Consider the following 17,081-nt stretch of genomic DNA (forward strand, 5'->3'; position numbering starts at 1 on the left):
ATATCCTAATATAATGAGGAGCCAGGGACTGTTTTTAGTTAACCGTGTGTCATTCTGCACATCAGCAAGGCAATCTGAGATGCTGAACATCTCCACAAAGCTGTTTGTGTGATGATTAACACAAGCGCATTTAATACACCATGCTAAACCTGTGTTTTTTCCATTAGCTGTTAGTGACATTAACCCCGTCGCTTTGATGTCAAACTAAAGAAGCAAACTTAACACATCACAATTGCCTTGGCTTTATTTCACAGAAAACTGCTCCTATACTTTAATAAAAGTATACTTAGACCTTATTCAGACACAACGAACACAAACTCTGCAGTAAACAGACAGTTCTTTCTTTATATCTTTCTTTATTTCTTTCTTTATTTATTTATTCATTCATGTTTTACCGATAGAATAGCTTTTAAAAGAGGAGGCATAAATGATAAAAAATGTCCATTTCATATTTTTTTGTCTTTGTATCCCTTTAAATATTACATAAAATAAATAATTTATTCCAAAGCAGTCAGGTAAAGAATGGAGCTATCAAATACAGTGGCTTTGCATGTTAATAAGGATTTTGTTAGAGTTGTTTTATGCTATGCTTGGCTAAGTCCAGCGGTTTGAACGCCGTCCATCCGTCTCAACTCCTCTCCTGTACGTGTTTGCGGACAGAGCACACAGCGAGTCCATGAAGGAAAGTCAGTATAGCATACTATACGAGTTAGTATAGCATAAATAACTGTGTCCGACGGTCACACGCACACACTCACACGTACAAATACACAATACACGTGATACGCTCTGTGAAACGTCTCTGTAGGCCGTTCAGGAAGGCGGGAAGGGGGCGTGGCCTTGCCTTGCTGTCCTTTTATCCTTTCTGGCCCGTCATATTGTCAAAGGATTTCGGTGACTCATATTATTTCAGGCGCCAATAATTTATATATTTATAGATATTCATATATATATATCAGCAAAGAGTTCAGCTCAGTTACTATACATAGTGCTGTCCTTCCGAAGACATCTCTTTATACTGTAGAAAAAAGTTCCAAGTGTTTTCTCAGTGCAGTGAACGCGTCCCGTGTACAGGCCCTATGGGATGGGAATGGGCAGGAAGTGCGTGGCTGTGTTTTTTCTCCGCGTCTTCTTGGCCCTCATTGGCTTGCCGTTGGCGCTCAGACCCACGAACATGTGCTTCTTCTTGTTCTTCCACTCTGCCGAGGCGTACGTGTTGTACCGGTTCTCCTCGATCCGCTCTATCAGCTTGCAGTCAGTGCCGAACTCCTTCTGGAAAACGGAAAAGAAACGAGATTTGAGGTCACTATTTTTTGTGAAAATGCATGTCAGCAGAACATACATGAACCTATATATAAAAGGCATATATGTATTTATTTATTTATTATTAATTTAATACTTGAAGTAGTATTTTGTAGATGTCAGTATTTGATATCCCTTTTGCAAAAATAAGCATCCGTTAAGGGGGTGTATTATGTTACAAATTTGTGTTATTTCTTGTTATGTTGCTAGAATTTTTTTCTTGTTTCAGGTAACATTTGCAATTCGTGAGAGCAGCTGAACGGGTTCCGGCGGAGCCGGAGGGGGCGAGGGACAAAGGCAGAGCTCTGGATAGTGTTGCGGGATGGTGAATGGAGCAGCGCTATGAGCACGGTGCAGTGTTTTGCGGTAAGAGATGGCTGTGTAAGGAAGAGGGGGCTTCTCGGCTTACTTTCCCAAAGATGACAGAACTCTTTTTTTAGCTAGGGGATTATTTACAGGCATCGGAGTGGAACTGTCCTTTAAAAGGACCCGAGGCTTTTTAAGGGTCTTCAGACACAAGAAATAGAGCGTGGGCTCAGGCGACATCAAAGAACCTTCATCCTCGCTGATTTTTTACAGAGCTGCTGAATAAGAACTGTTGCTGATGCTGATGTTAAACACAGCTGTGCAGTAAAACTGAATTCGGGGTCGTTTTTATGCGAGTTGTTATCTGTTTCGGAGCTAATTTCAGGGGATAGGTGTAAACAAATCTCAAAAACAAATTTTATTTTACAGTAGTCCTGATTTGCTTAAAGGTAAAAATCTGAGGTAAATTTGAGGTCATAAACCTTATCATATGACACCAACAAAAGTTAGGCTAATCTCACCAGTATTCTAGTCAGTATGTGAGAATCTGTTGCTAGGGATCATGGTTTGGTCCTTAATTTCACATAGCTTCTGCTGGATAGGTAATGTTAATGTCAGCCAAAAAAAATGAAAGGAAATGAACATAAAGGCTAGCAGTGATGGCGTGTGTGTTTTGATTGGATGAATGAATTTAATAGAACTTACCGCTCCATACACCACCCCTTTCTTGTTGATTGCAAGGTAGTAGTTGCTATTGAGGCCTTTAATTGCCACAATGCCAACATCCACAGACTTGATTTCGAGTATACCTGCAAACAAACAAACACAAACAGACTTGTCAATTAGTGTGAAACAAACGCCATTAAAGGTGCTGATGGACATCTTGAAAATTGTTTCCCATTCAGCGTCAGTGCTGGTAACACCCCCATCCCCTTCCTGTTTTTTTTCAGCTAAATAAGTGCATCATCCAGGTATTTGAAGTGTACTTCTTGTTGGAATTTTCAGTATGATCACACTATTCACACTATTTACACTACAACAGGATGTAGAATAGTGCACAAGTATGCAATTTCGGAAGCGCCCATCCTGTACAGGCCATGCTTCTCTCTGTAAGCTGTTTTTCCACGTTTTCTAATTAAATAGATTAAATAGAAACATTTACCATAGAAGATATGATAAAATTACAAATATTCATTTGTATGCACAACAAAAGTGTTACACACACAAAAACACACTTTTTGTCAGGTTCACCTCAATCTGTCCCCTTTGCTTTCAAGCATCAAGCCTCACCAGGGTATAAACATACACACACACACACACACACACACACATACACACACACACATTCTTATTGTGGCATTCTTTCACTGACTTGCTCATTAACGCAGCTAATAAATGTCATGTGATGCTACCTCCAAATCTAACCCTAACCTTAACCCCAGTGCCCGAAAAGAGGAAACTCCTTCGCTCTTTCATTTTTTTTTAGTTTTCATTTTTTTTTGTAAGACCAAGATCCAAAACCACCATGATTACCCCCTCCCCCACCCCACCAACTCCCCACAAGAAAACCAAAATGCTATGATCCAAATTGTGGTAATCCAGCTCATCGGGACCTTCATCAGAACAGTCATCAGGTTGTAGGAAGGGTATAATGTTACAAAAATCAAGCTCCTGCTTCATTCCCAACATTCCCAGGCAAGAACGAACACCCTGGAAAGGTTAGCGTTAATGCTCTGACAAATAAAACTTTGCAAGAATGTTTTCCAAACAAAAAAAAAAATGAAAAAAACATGAGCGAGGCTTGAACAAAGGTTGGTCGAAACCTAAAACTGGTACCTGAGGAGAACAATCGCCTCAAACCACATCCAGTTCTTCAGTGATGTCACATGGATGTACTGCTGTGGCACTGTGGTTTAGGACACAATTGGGCTTCCTGTCATCTAAAAACATGACCTGAACTGCTCAAAATACTGGAAACTTGTGGACAAAAGGAATTGAATATTCATCTAGAGAATTGATGAGGATGATTAATAAAGTTCTGCTTTGATCTTGACTGTGTAAATACAAAAATCACTGCACTGGTGAATCCTCCGATCTTATTGGTCAGAAGCTGATGATTTATTTTCCGTAACGACAGACAAATCACATGTTTATGTGAATGCGTCGTCATGGTAACAGCTCATTCACAGGGACCGGTATTGTGGATGCTTGAAATGTGTATAACTGTTAATGTGGTGACGTTTAGCATTTATGGAAGGAGTCTCCAGTGTCAGAGCTTTGTCAGAGGTAACTTTTAGTTTTCCAACCTGGATAAGTCTTTAGGATTGGGTAGAGGAGCTTATGCTTTTCAAGAGAGAGAAAAAACAGAGGTTGGTGAGGTTGTGACTGCTTACAGCTGTTATAATGTACATGAACTTATGTTACTTTTATGTGTTATGGTAAATGGATAAAAATGTAATGTTTATTTATTCATCTTTAGGAACTGTTTTATCTTGGATTTGTGGAGGGTCCAGAGAGGGTCCAGAAACACTGGGTGGGAGAATTGACTCTATATGAGATGCCTCTCTCTCTCTCTTTCACACACACACACACACACACACACACACACCTAGGTACATACAAAATATGATGTATCTTTTTTTATTAGCTAAAAAAATGAGATAGACGTCTCTTTTCCAGTTCCTCCTGACCATTCCTTTAAGCCACACCTGCACTAGCGAGGACACAACAGAAGGATTAGTTGGGATCTGAGAGTTGTCCTTCCATACAGAGTCAGGTTGCAGCCATCTGAAGGGAGATGTAAGAGAATCTAGTGAGCTTCTCTTCTGTCCTCCCTTGCCTCAGGTTTACCAGCAAGAGAGAGAGAGAGAGAGAGAGAGAGAGAAAGAGTGACAGAATGAAAGAGGAAGAACAGAGCATAGATGACAGAGGTGCTGGGATTAGAGTGGAATAATCCTCTGATCAAAGAGTGACAGCATGGACTCGAGTTGTGCATGAAGCTGGACAGAGCAACGTGTAGGTATCAGAATCAGCGTAAAGGTGTAGTGTATAAACACAAACACACACACACACACACAGGCTCTGAGGGATGTTACACATCCAGCATACTCATATCCTACTCCTTCACTTGAGGATGTGTCAAAGTGAAATGTCAAAATACGAGCTACTGAGGATGTTGGAGCACAGTCGCACCTGTACCATCCGTTCCTTCATCCAGCTGTTTGATGTGGTCCATTAGATCAAAAAGCACAATTTCTTTTACAGCCCATTCGCTAATCACCACAAGCTTTTCATCTGCCTGCACCCACAAGTTGAAAAGAAGAGCAACAACAAAAGGTGCAAGAATGTAAACGAAAAGAAAAAAGTATTTGTCCCTTTAGATCTTCACCTGGACACTGAAAGGAAAACAAAATCAAATGGACACTGTTTTGGTCAAAAATGTTTGGAATAATGGATATCTGCATGAACCAAAAACCTTTTGTGTAAATCTGCAGCTCAGGCCATGTCCGGTTTATCAGGGATGCCACACAGACGTGCTGATGTGGTTTAGGACACAGTGGGGACTTCTTGTCATCTATCAACATACACTCAACTGCAGTGTAGCTGAACACCGGAACTGGAACTGGATGATGGTGAATATATATGAACATTTGGGTGTGTATTGATATATATGATTTTGGGTAAGATTTCCATTACTCCAATCTTGGTTAACTGATTATATTTATGGTTTGGCTTAAGGCCTGTCTGTCTGTCTGTATCTCTGTCTCACTGTGTTTGTATCTGTGCCTGTTTCTCTGTCTGCCTGTCAGTCTGTGTTTGTATCTGTCTGTCAATCTTTGCCTGCCTGCCTTTTTGTCTGTCTGTCTGTCTGTGTTTGTATCTGTGTCTGCCTCTTTCTCTCTCTGTCTGCCTGTCTGTGTTTGTATCTGTGTCTGCCTCTTTCTCTCTCTGTCTGCCTGTCTGTGTTTGTATCTGTGTGTGCCTCTTTCTCTCTCTGTCTGCCTGTCTGTGTTTGTATCTGTGTCTGCCTCTTTCTCTCTCTGTCTGCCTGTCTGTGTTTGTATCTGTGTGTGCCTCTTTCTCTCTCTGTCTGCCTGTCTGTGTTTGTATCTGTGTCTGCCTCTTTCTCTCTCTGTCTGTCTGTCTGTGTTTGTATCTGTCTGCCTCTTTCTCTCTCTGTCTGCCTGTCTGTGTTTGTATCTGTGTGTGCCTCTTTCTCTCTCTGTCTGCCTGTCTGTGTTTGTATCTGTGTCTGCCTCTTTCTCTCTCTGTCTGCCTGTCTGTGTTTGTATCTGTGTGTGCCTCTTTCTCTCTCTGTCTGCCTGTCTGTGTTTGTATCTGTGTCTGCCTCTTTCTCTCTCTGTCTGCCTGTCTGTGTTTGTATCTGTCTGCCTCTTTCTCTCTCTGTCTGCCTGTCTGTGTTTGTATCTGTGTCTGCCTCTTTCTCTCTCTGTCTGTCTGTCTGTGTTTGTATCTGTCTGCCTCTTTCTCTCTCTGTCTGCCTGTCTGTGTTTGTATCTGTGTGTGCCTCTTTCTCTCTCTGTCTGCCTGTCTGTGTTTGTATCTGTGTCTGCCTCTTTCTCTCTCTGTCTGCCTGTCTGTGTTTGTATCTGTGTGTGCCTCTTTCTCTCTCTGTCTGCCTGTCTGTGTTTGTATCTGTGTCTGCCTCTTTCTCTCTCTGTCTGCCTGTCTGTGTTTGTATCTGTCTGCCTCTTTCTCTCTCTGTCTGCCTGTCTGTGTTTATATCTGTGTCTGCCTCTTTCTCTCTCTGTCTGCCTGTCTGTCTCTCTGTGTTTGTATCTGTGTCTGCCTCTTTTTCTCTCCGTCTGCCTGTCTGTGTTTGTATCTGTGTCTGCCTCTTTTTCTCTCTGTCTGTCTGTCTGTCTGTGTTTATATCTGTGTCTGCCTCTTTTTCTCTCTGTCTGTCTGTCTGTGTTTGTATCTGTGTCTGTCTTTATTTGTCACTGCCTGCCTGTCAGTCTCTCTGCATTTCTGTCCCTGTCTGTCTCTTTGTCTCCATGTGTTTGTATCTTTGCCTGCTTGTCTGTCTGTTTGTCTCTCTGTCTCTCTCTCTCTGATGCCAATTACTTACTGTAAAGCATAGTAGAGCATAGAAAAATGCAATCTGGAACTAGGCTACATTTATCTAATCAACATTTTTTGGACGTTAGCTAAAACACACCTGTGTGTGTGTGTGTGCATGTAAAGTTTTTATGTGGCAAATTTGTTAAAAAAAAAAAAGACCGGACCCCCTACAATGCAGCAGACACCAGGACGTGTTAATGCACACAAAACTGTTCAAACTGTTCTCTTGGCAAAGTGAGATATTTATAATATTTCTATCAGGTGCTGGTCCTGTATTCTAACAAGGCTTATAATGGTGGTGTCATTCACAGCATCTGCTGAAAAAAAAGTGTGAGAAGTTTCTTATGGTGCAACTTAATCCCTCTGCTATCCTTGGTTTAAACCCCTCGTAGAGCTCGGATTACAGCGGCTTAAAAGCATCTCAGCTTCTAACAAGCTCGCTGTGTAAAGTTCAGCTCCCTGGCCACGTGTCTTAAACACACACGTGTGTGTCTGTGTATGCGTTTTTATAGTTTCGGTCCAGTTCTGATCTTGTTCCTGATGTGTTTTTGTGCTTCAGGTTTTAAGCAGACCTGGCTTCTGCCCTGTGCTCTGTAGGTGGTCACCCTCATGCTCGATGCCTGTCTACGCTCGCTTGGCAGAGTGACAGAAAAACACGTTATCGCATCTTGGGATGATTACAAAAAAAAATTCTTTGTGTTTTGTAGCCGAGCGCATGAGGCCCATGGGAAAGCTGAAGAGGCCCGCAGACTCACCAGTGTTCTGATGTGTTTGTCACTGAATTTGTGAAATTTTCTTTCTTTCTTTCTTTCTTTCTTTCTTTCTTTCTTTCTTTCTTTCTTTCTTTCTTTCTTTCTGTCTTTCTTTCTTTCTTTCTTTCCTTCTTTTCTTCTTGTTTTGTCTTTTCTTCTCAACACCCTTAGCAAGCCAGGGCATATATCCATGTCAGAATGCTTAATTGTCCTGGGAAGTCTGAACTGCAGCTCCTATGACAGACATGTCTTATCAATTAGCCCCCTGGTTCCCAGACCATAAAGGAAACAGGGTCCCCATTAAAAGCGGTCGTTGCTGCTGACCCCGCGTTGGCTCCTGATGACACCAGCCTGCACCTTTGATCTGGCCACTACAGACCCCCACGGCTCCTGGAGCTGAGTGCTGGGCCGAATGCTCCGCTCTCTCGTTATGACCTCCCTCCCGTGGCCATGTGGCCTCGCATGTTGTTTAAACAGCATTGCTCTCACAGCCAACCTCAGTTCTACCAATTGTACAATTCATTATCCATAACTGAGAATAATGAGAAAAATATTGGCGGAGGTAGCAGCCAAAAGTATTTTTTTCTCTGTGTTAGAAATAACTCAAACTTTTGTTTGGTGCTATGTCTACCAACCTCCTTAGGGGACTTCTGAGAGCACAGTGTGTTATTAATTCAGTGTGTGGACTATAATTCATACAAATCCCAGGATTTCTCACCACAGTATGAACAAAATGACAATATTTAACAAATATAGCCTTCTATTATTACACCCTGCAGGCTTGTTTCCTTTAAAAAAATTCATAAAACTCTACAATGGAGGATATCTCTATTGTAAAAGGTCCCTTTAGGAAACTAGAACCAGTAACAATCAAAGAACCCTTTTTTTCTGTGGGTGAATGATAAAAGATATGAAATAGGTAGCTAAGATAAATGATTAAATACACACACACACATTTCCACACATAATGGAATTTTTTTCTAGGGTAGGAAATGTACACAAAAACAAGGGAAGAGCATGAGAAACTCCACTCATCTCATGATGAAGCCCAAGGTCCTGGATCTGCAGGTCCTGCAGTGCCACTGTGCCGCCTTAAAGCAGAACTATGAAACTGTATATTATTGTCCAGTCAAATACATGATTCTGCACCAATTTACTGCAAATGTAAAGGATTTGTTCCATGGTAAATTTTCGAAATTATGACTGAAGCAAATTTGTTCAAGGTTTTCAATTTAAGCGTTTTCATTTGTTACAGTAATCAACAATGGAAAGGTGCAATGAAGCAGAGCTACACTAACCTCTGTAACAACACTTCTCCAAGTGGTTTTTACCTCTTACTTTTAATGCAGTGGAAGTTATCACGTACGTTGTAACCGCTTTGAAGCATCGTTTCCTCACGTCATCTTCTCTCTGTCTCTCTCTTGAAGTTAATAAGGCAGAAACACAGCAGAGTACTGACTCCTCTATCCTGAAGACTTTCCCATGCCAGATAATGTAAACACTTTACCTCTGACTGTTACACAGTGCTGACACTGGAGACTCATTCTATAAATGATAAATAAACATCTTCCCCATTCCAACAATTATTCCTGTTTCTCCTTTTACTGAAAAAGACTTGAATGATTTATAATAATAATAATAATAATAATAATAATAATAATAATAATAAATGCTTTATTTAAACAAGGGCATTGATATAACCTCTCAGCTGTACATGTTGTACATGTTCTAAAAACTGTAACTCTCTTGAAGGGGGCATTTGGAAGATTTGTCTTCCTGTTAAACTCTATGATTCATCACTTTGCTCCAGAATTCACTATATGGATTTCCCTCCCATCCAACAATTTATCATCTGAAGAATGGAAATCTGCTGAAAGGTCATAACATCAGCCTTCACGTGTCTTTCGTTATCGCTTCATACTCCACGTATCTGCCTTTGCCAAGATCTTGCGATCTCGATGAAACACACTTGAGAATTTCACAACATGCTGGAAACCTCCATCATTTAATGCAACACCATCCTTAGTTGTGTACGGTTTGAATGTGGAACTGTCTTTTTTAGCATCAAATAATATGCTGTTCAAGTTTTAACATATTATATCGGGACTGAAAATTCGACTCTTGCACGGTTTAGATGTTTGTTAAGTGGACCGAATTGCATTATGGGGTGACTCACATGAAGGCAGCAAAAACAAAATGTTTTTTTTTTTTTTTTTTTTTACAAAGTGCATGTCTTCTTTTCCCTATAAACCTGTTCATCTGTCTCTGTTTGAGAGCAGCCATATGGAGACTGATAAACAAACTGATAACAAGGCCTTAAGGTTCCTTTAAGAAAGAAAAAGAAAAGCCTTTGGCACATGTAGATCTACTATATATTATATTTCTGTGTATTTCTACATTAACTTTTGATATTAGGAAAAGGTTGATTTTTAATCATTGAAAGATTCCTGTATTTTCTGTACATCCATGTGCAGCGGTTAAATCAATGAAAGAATCCTGTAACACACCAGTACAGGAACCTCAGAGAACCGAGAGACATGCAAAGATGGATAATAACACACAATATTTGTCGTATCGTCACGAAGCAATGATATCAGTTAAACCTTACTACTTCTACTTTGTTGATTTCTCGATTCTGAATGAAACCTCATGCTTTCAGTTACAGTTACTGTTGTGGGACGTCTATGAAACGAGTTACTTCCTCTTATCACTTACATTACCGCAGCTGTACAGAGCTGAAAAAGCCAAAAAATACACAGTAGCGTTAGCATGAAACCAAAACCTGTAAATTTCCTTCAGCTTTTCCCTCTGACTATTCCAAAGCGCTGACACAGAAGACCATAAATAATCTCCTTACAGAAAAGTCACCATTTCAGTGATTACACACATATTTTAAAATCCTACATGTGAATGAGCCTAATGTATTAGAATGAGTACATGAATAGAAATTTTTGAGCTACTGTTATAGAAAATTCAGCAGTACTCTCTTTACCAATCAGGGTTTTTATCCTGAAAAGAGAGCTTTTATCTCAGCTAATTCTACTCCATTTCTATGCCACAGATGGTTTTAACACTAACGAAAAGCCACCTTTCATAATGTGAATACATACACTCTCTCACACATACACACACGTGCTTCAGTGGTGGCAAATGGACTCCAGTGACAGACTGTTAAATGTCAGAGAAGGCACCAGTGCAGACGCAGAGTGGAGAGATGGGAACCTGTTGCATTAGCAGCCTCTTGCTTTAAATATTTGGGGGTGAGCATGAGCAGGATATAGGATCTGTGACAGATAAAACCCAGGACTTCTGCTCCAGCTACCAGTTGCCTTAGGATAAGCTCCCTCCCACTACCCAGACTCCATGCCTTTTGTTCACACAATGTATAATTAGCCAGCATTCCTGCTTGCTTCTTTAAAATCCGGGCCGGCCAACCATGGTCACATCACCGGTCTTACATCGCTACCTTTGATGCTTCCATTATACCCCCTCTCCCCCCTAACACCACCACCACCACCACCACCATCTGTCCAACCACACTCTGCACAGGAATTCACTCTGGTGATGATGTAAAGACGTGCCTGGGAAAAAGTTCACCCCATTCACAGCTAGAAAGGCATGCGTGCGGTGCACCTCGCAAAAAAGCATGCTCGCTGAGCCGCGATATCCATCCACATTCTCCTGAGAAAAGCGTGCAAATCTGAAATTGGATTGGATTTGGTGGGAATATGCACAAAAACATGATTCACAGATGACCAATTTATGCTTTTGCATGATAAGAAGGTCAATCAGATAATAAAAAAATGAATAAAACTTTAGTACTTACCACCTCCAGGGATCATTTTATTGTTATTAGATTTTCTTTTCTTCTTATATAATCTTATTAAGCATAACAGTGTACTACTTCATCTGTTTTTCTCCTTTATAATCATCTGCTGCATGAATTGACTCTTACTGCACAGCAACAAAGAAGGTCACTTTCCATTATGGACCCAGCAGTTATTAAGACACTTCATTCTGACCAGAGACTATGACATGGTTAATTGGATTTATGCCGGTCCAGTTCACTTTACGCTTAATGATTGAAAAATAAGATGTTCAGTCATCCTGACAGCATCTCTGTGGTTCTATGATTGGCATTGATAACTAATTGGGAGAAGGAAATGGGGTGGGTGTAAAATATGACTCCTCAGTGTCTCGTGTAACTTCTAAATCAACAGAAACCACACAATGAAACACATTCCACTTTTCCATCTTCAACTCAAATGATATTTGACCACAAAAGAAGCAGCGCATTATAAAAAATTGGAGTCGGAATAAGTAGTTTGGAAAATCTGGCAGTTCCACAGCTGTCTGCGGGCTAATGGTCAGTTGTGTAAAGTAAACAGAGACAGAGCTGTTCCTCCCCAGCACAAGCCATGCTACAAACAGCCGTTTTCTTTAAGTTATGGGGTCAAAGGTTAGGCATACATCTGGTCTCCCATACCTCTGCTGTGAACTTTCAATAGGGTAAAAACAAGGCATTAAACTGAGAGGAGATGGAAAGAGGTGGCAATGATTGAGTTGTGACTGCATGTTTATGTGGTAAGCTTTCAAATATTTTGAGAAGCTACCAACTGACATGTCAAGAAGCACATTTAGCTATAATGCAGTAAACAATTTGCATTGGGTTCTATGTAGCTGCTGAATGATAAGAATAAAGGGTTTGGGCAGAACTTGATGTTTGAATAGTGGATGAAAAAAAGTGGTTTATGAAACATCACTGCTAATCTGCACCTCCTGAAGGCATAATGTTGTGGTTATGTATAAACTTGTTAAACTTGAATTTTTTGGGGTCAGCAGTCTTGTTTGTGTTCTTAAACTGTCTAGTAAAAGTGAGCTCAATTATTTATGGAACTCCACAAGGTCAAACAAAAATTAATGACGTACCAACTTTGTATTTTTTTTTCTTTTTTGCACATCCATTTGCATCCCCTAAGTCATATTTTTATTAGTCATATTTCTCTGAAAGCCGTGCACGTGCGGCATGATGTCATGATGACCGGCGCATGCTAAGAGCTTTCTGTCTTCTCTTCATACGCCGTTGGCTGACCTGTACATACACTAGCAGCAGTTTGACAATCTCGCTCCCTGCTGAGAAACCTTGTTAACTACACATGATGCGTTTAATATCTCAGCAGCCTCCCGTTCCAGCTCAGGTCACCGCCAGCACGGTTTACAGCAAGCTAAATGGTAGTGTCTCTTGCTCCTGATCTGTTTCCAAAACTAGCAGTGCAGTGGCTTGTATCCTTTGCAAATGGACATCCATTATGCTAACAACCCCATCCGCAAGGTTAGAAATGTGTGTAGAGTAAAAACATGAGCTGACAGATGAGGTGTTATGCCTCTTAACCGTCCAAGAATGCCACTAGCACTCAATTAATTTTGGCCTGGATTCGCCTTCTTGCAGCTGGCACCATCTTGATTCCTAATTGAGCTCTATTAGATTCAACCAGCTCTAAATGGACCAAGCACAGGGGGTGGAAATGGGGGAAATGACCACCACATTGACCTCTGTTTGATGTCCAGCCCACAAGCTGACATGATGATTGGATAGACCCCTGCACTCTAGACCCCACAACCAGTAGTTGAACCCTAAACTGCTAAATATGCTCAGTCAAACATGTCAAAGCCTAATGATGCTCATTAAGAGTTTCCTCCCGCCCCGGATTTGGACTTAAAAAGCGACATTTTTTCTCCCCCCTAAAGAACTGCATGGTTAAGATCCTGGATCAGGTTCGCTGCTAACAGAACAAAACAAACAGAGAGCCATCCCTAAGATGAAGAAGGGAAGAGAAAGTCTGGGCAGTATGTTCGGCCGAATCTGCTTTCTCACGCCAAAAATGCATCACAGTGAGACTGTTGTTTTCCACTGGGCTCAATATGCCAAGGACAGCTCGGACTTCCAGCGGCACCAGCACCAGAATCAGGGGCCGTGTTAAAGAAAAAAAAAATGTCTTGTGGGAGATTGCAAGTTTCAAAACAACAATGTGACAAAGTGATACTGAGCAAATGGATTCTGAAAGGGGGAAATCAAACAATATGGCCGGGATTGGATTACAAGCCGCACATAGTTCTTTTGTGGAGAGCGGGACTTTAGAACTAAAGTCGGCTGAAGACTGGCTCAGCGCTCTGTCCTGACAAAGAGTCTCTCTCAGTCTGGAAAAGAGGGACGCTTCATCACACTTAGGCTTTCTGTAAATGTTTCTCCAAATTGAAACACGATCATGGCATATATTACATGTCTCATTGCGATATCTCATTAATCTCTCTGTCTCTTTATATATATATATATATATATATATATATATATATATATATATATATATATATATATATATATATATATATTGTATATAAATATATATATATATATATATATATTGTAAATAAATATATATATATTATGTTTATAATTGACTTCTTATAAGCACATTACACTGAAAGCAATCTCCCATACAGCATCTCCACCTGTGATTTATACTTCTACTCAAACCGAGCACAGAAGAAAGAATCAAAATTAACTATTCCTAAACAGAATATTTGGAAATTTGATGCCAAGGACATTTGATCCGTCCATCGACTTTAGAACTGAGGTCGGTGTCCCTCTTAACGTTATATAATTTCAGGGTCATGCCAAATCAAACTAATGAGCCTCAATTACTTAATTAGCCAACTGATGATGTTCAAACACTCAGGATGGTAACCTGGCCTGAGGTGATCACTAATGTGATGCCGCTCCACACAGATGTATGTGTACGCATTCTGGTATTTGCATATTAAGAAATATTAGTACCACATACAGGGGAAAGTTTAAAAATGTCCCCAGCTCTGACTAGGGTTAGGCAAAAACCTTGCTGCAAAGACATTCCAGGCGAGACGGTTTTACAGGCTTGTTACAGACAGCAAGGATGGGTTCTGATTACAGAATAAACAAACCGCAAAAGCCGCACGCTTACGCTTCGTAGACAGTGCTGCTTACTACCTCATGGACATCCACAGCATCCTAAGCTTAACGTCTGAATCTGTTTGGAAGAAACATTTCTTTGCATCCCCGGAGGCTGTCTCCATACTTCTGCTGTGACGGCAACCGAGACAAGATGCGAATCCACACTGAAACCCCTCGTGCATCTGGCTGGAACATTTACCAGCATGGTTTGTGCCTTGAGCTCACTGTGGGAGCTAATCACAACCGCGTTATATTCACATGTGGTAAGCAGTTGGCACGGAGCATCTAACGAAGAGAAGACTTTCCCCCTCTATAGGTGATATGAGGCTAAACCGGGTCATTTAGTTCATTTTATTGTCATTTTACTGTCAAAAATCACCTTAATGGAATAAACGCTTGATCGGGTTTCGACTTGCCTCGCCGCTTCGTTCAGATGCCCTTTACCGCGACACATTTAAGAGGTGGCTCAGCTAATTGAACTACCCGCAGCCATGTCTCACAGGGTTCCAGCACTCTCCATCTGTAATAAAAAACTCACGCACATGGGCCCCATATGGCAAAGCCTTTTTTTATTAGGACCAATGTACACGCAGCACAGCAACGGAAAAGTGTACAGGGTGGGTTTGAGGTGTGCTCGCCAGGTGTTTGGCCGTAATTCGGAAGCCTGGGTTTAAGCCTAACAGTAAACTTAACATGGAGACTGATGGAGTATTTTAACTCAAATATAACAGCAACAGGACAGAGCATCATTTCCATTCAGCGGGGATTAAAACTAAAACAACATGACCTGATCATTAGATTAGCACAGATTAGATTACTAAAATGCAAGCCACTTTACTTCCAAGTGAAGTTTAGAGCTCTGCAAGGTTTAATGATAATATAAATATGGTGCCAGTTTTGTGACGAATTTAAATTGATGAGTTTTGCTACAAAAAAGGGGGGTCCCTTGTTATGTCTAATTGCTTCCAGAAATTCTGCTATGAATAAATCTACGCTGAGGAACAAAAAAAAAAAAAACCTGAGGGAAAATGTTTCTGTTTTACACGCAAAGCTGAATCTCCAAACAACGTGGTAACTGCTGCCACCGCAAACTCAGGTAAGGTTCTTATTATCTGTGGACAAATATCAAAGGCTGGGAGGAATAAACTGAACTATATCCTGGGAAACATTTTGCCTCTATAGGTCCCACATGTTAAGGGAAAAGGAGAAAAAAAAAGGAGAAAGCATGAGAAAAAAGAAGAAAGTCTACTCACTGAACGGATCATCCTTGGACTTGGTGCCATTGACAGTGCCGTTCTTATCAATCCTGAGAAAAAACTTCTGGTAGGAGAAGAGCTTCCTGCGGCGCACATCTCCTGTGAGGTGGCTGTAGCTGCGGACATGCCGGCCCACCACCACCGCGGTCGAGGATGAGTTGTTGGCCACCCTGGAGGTACGTGCCGCCCTGCGGGCATCGTGGCACGCCACAGGCAGAGCCGAGAACGCGAGCACGAGCAGCAGCAGCAGCGAGGACAGGTAGGACACACGAACCCAGGCTGCGGCACTCTTAGTCACTTCCCATGTGCACATTGTACTGGAGGGTGGAGGACTGGGAAGAGCCTCACAGAAAGGTACATGCTGGAGAGCTGCCTGGAAGAAGGGAAGAGGCCAGGGGGCAGAGCCCCGAGCGTTCACCGTAAATGTCAATTCCTACTCTGGACCTGGTTCCCTTCGCGTCCGAAAGGAAGGTGTCAACATCCATAACTTGGTTCACTCACCCTCTTGGCCTTGGAGACGGACCCACGGTGCCCGTCAAAGAGCTCCAGTCAACTTTTAAAAAGTCAGGGAGAATAAAAATGTCCTTTGGAGAGGAAAAAAAAATGTCCAAATTGAATTTGAATCAGGAATTGCAGGTCTGTTTTTTAGACAGAAGATGGGAGAATCCAAAACTTGCGTAATCCCTGGTCCTTCTGGAAGTGAGTCTGTGTGAGCAGTGAGAGAGACGAGAACGTTCCTCTTCCACTCCTTTCCTCTCGTCGGTGTGTAGAGTCCCTCCTGTGTGTCCTGTTCTTTACCGAAGTTGAAGTTGTGGGTCCTGAGGTGAAGCGGGATGGATCTCTCCCTCTGAAGTGACTGAGCTCTGCCACTCTTCTCACCTTATTTATTCAGAGCAGGGCCCATATGTAATCTTTTTAGCTAATAGGCAGTCTATGAAAAGCCCTCGGCTTTGAAGATTTGTGTGTGTGTGTGTGTGTGTGTGTGGGTGGGTGTGTGTCAGAATGATTTTTTTTTCCGCCCTTCTCCTATCTGTCTCGCTTTCTTTCTTCCAGTTGCTGTCTTGTGCACTCTCTCTCTCTCTCTCTCTCTCTCTCTCTCCCGCTCTCTCTCTCTCCCGCTCTCTCTCTTTTTCTCATAGCCCCTCCCACACGGCTCCCTCCCTTTTAAGTTGTGAGCCCCAAGTTGCCCGGTGCAGAACAGCCAGGTTTCTCTCTCTCTCTCTCTCTCTCTCTCTCTGTCTCTCTCTCTCTCAAACTTTTCCTCCAGATCCCTCTGGCCATGTGAGCCTTATCAGAGACACCTGGAACTTTTCCCCTCATTTACTCACCACCCCTTCTTTCCTGGTCCTCACCAGCAATCCTGTTCCTCCCTTTTAAAAATCGATGACACAC

At 41.7% G+C, this 17,081-nt stretch overlaps 1 protein-coding gene across 1 annotated transcript; it reads right to left on the reverse strand.

The window, feature by feature from the left end:
- Positions 1 to 355: 355 nt before the first annotated feature.
- Positions 356 to 16,744, reverse strand: fgf10a (fibroblast growth factor 10a). Its single transcript, XM_058416515.1, has 3 exons — positions 15,687 to 16,744; positions 2,314 to 2,417; positions 356 to 1,272 (listed from the first exon to the last, which is right to left on the reverse strand). Exons 1-3 carry the CDS (start codon positions 16,000 to 16,002, stop codon positions 1,078 to 1,080), a joined length of 615 nt encoding a protein of 204 aa, XP_058272498.1. The 5' UTR covers positions 16,003 to 16,744; the 3' UTR covers positions 356 to 1,077.
- Positions 16,745 to 17,081: the final 337 nt, after the last annotated feature.

This window comes from Hemibagrus wyckioides, linkage group LG18, assembly GCF_019097595.1.
Source record: "Hemibagrus wyckioides isolate EC202008001 linkage group LG18, SWU_Hwy_1.0, whole genome shotgun sequence".
NCBI lineage: Eukaryota > Metazoa > Chordata > Actinopteri > Siluriformes > Bagridae > Hemibagrus > Hemibagrus wyckioides.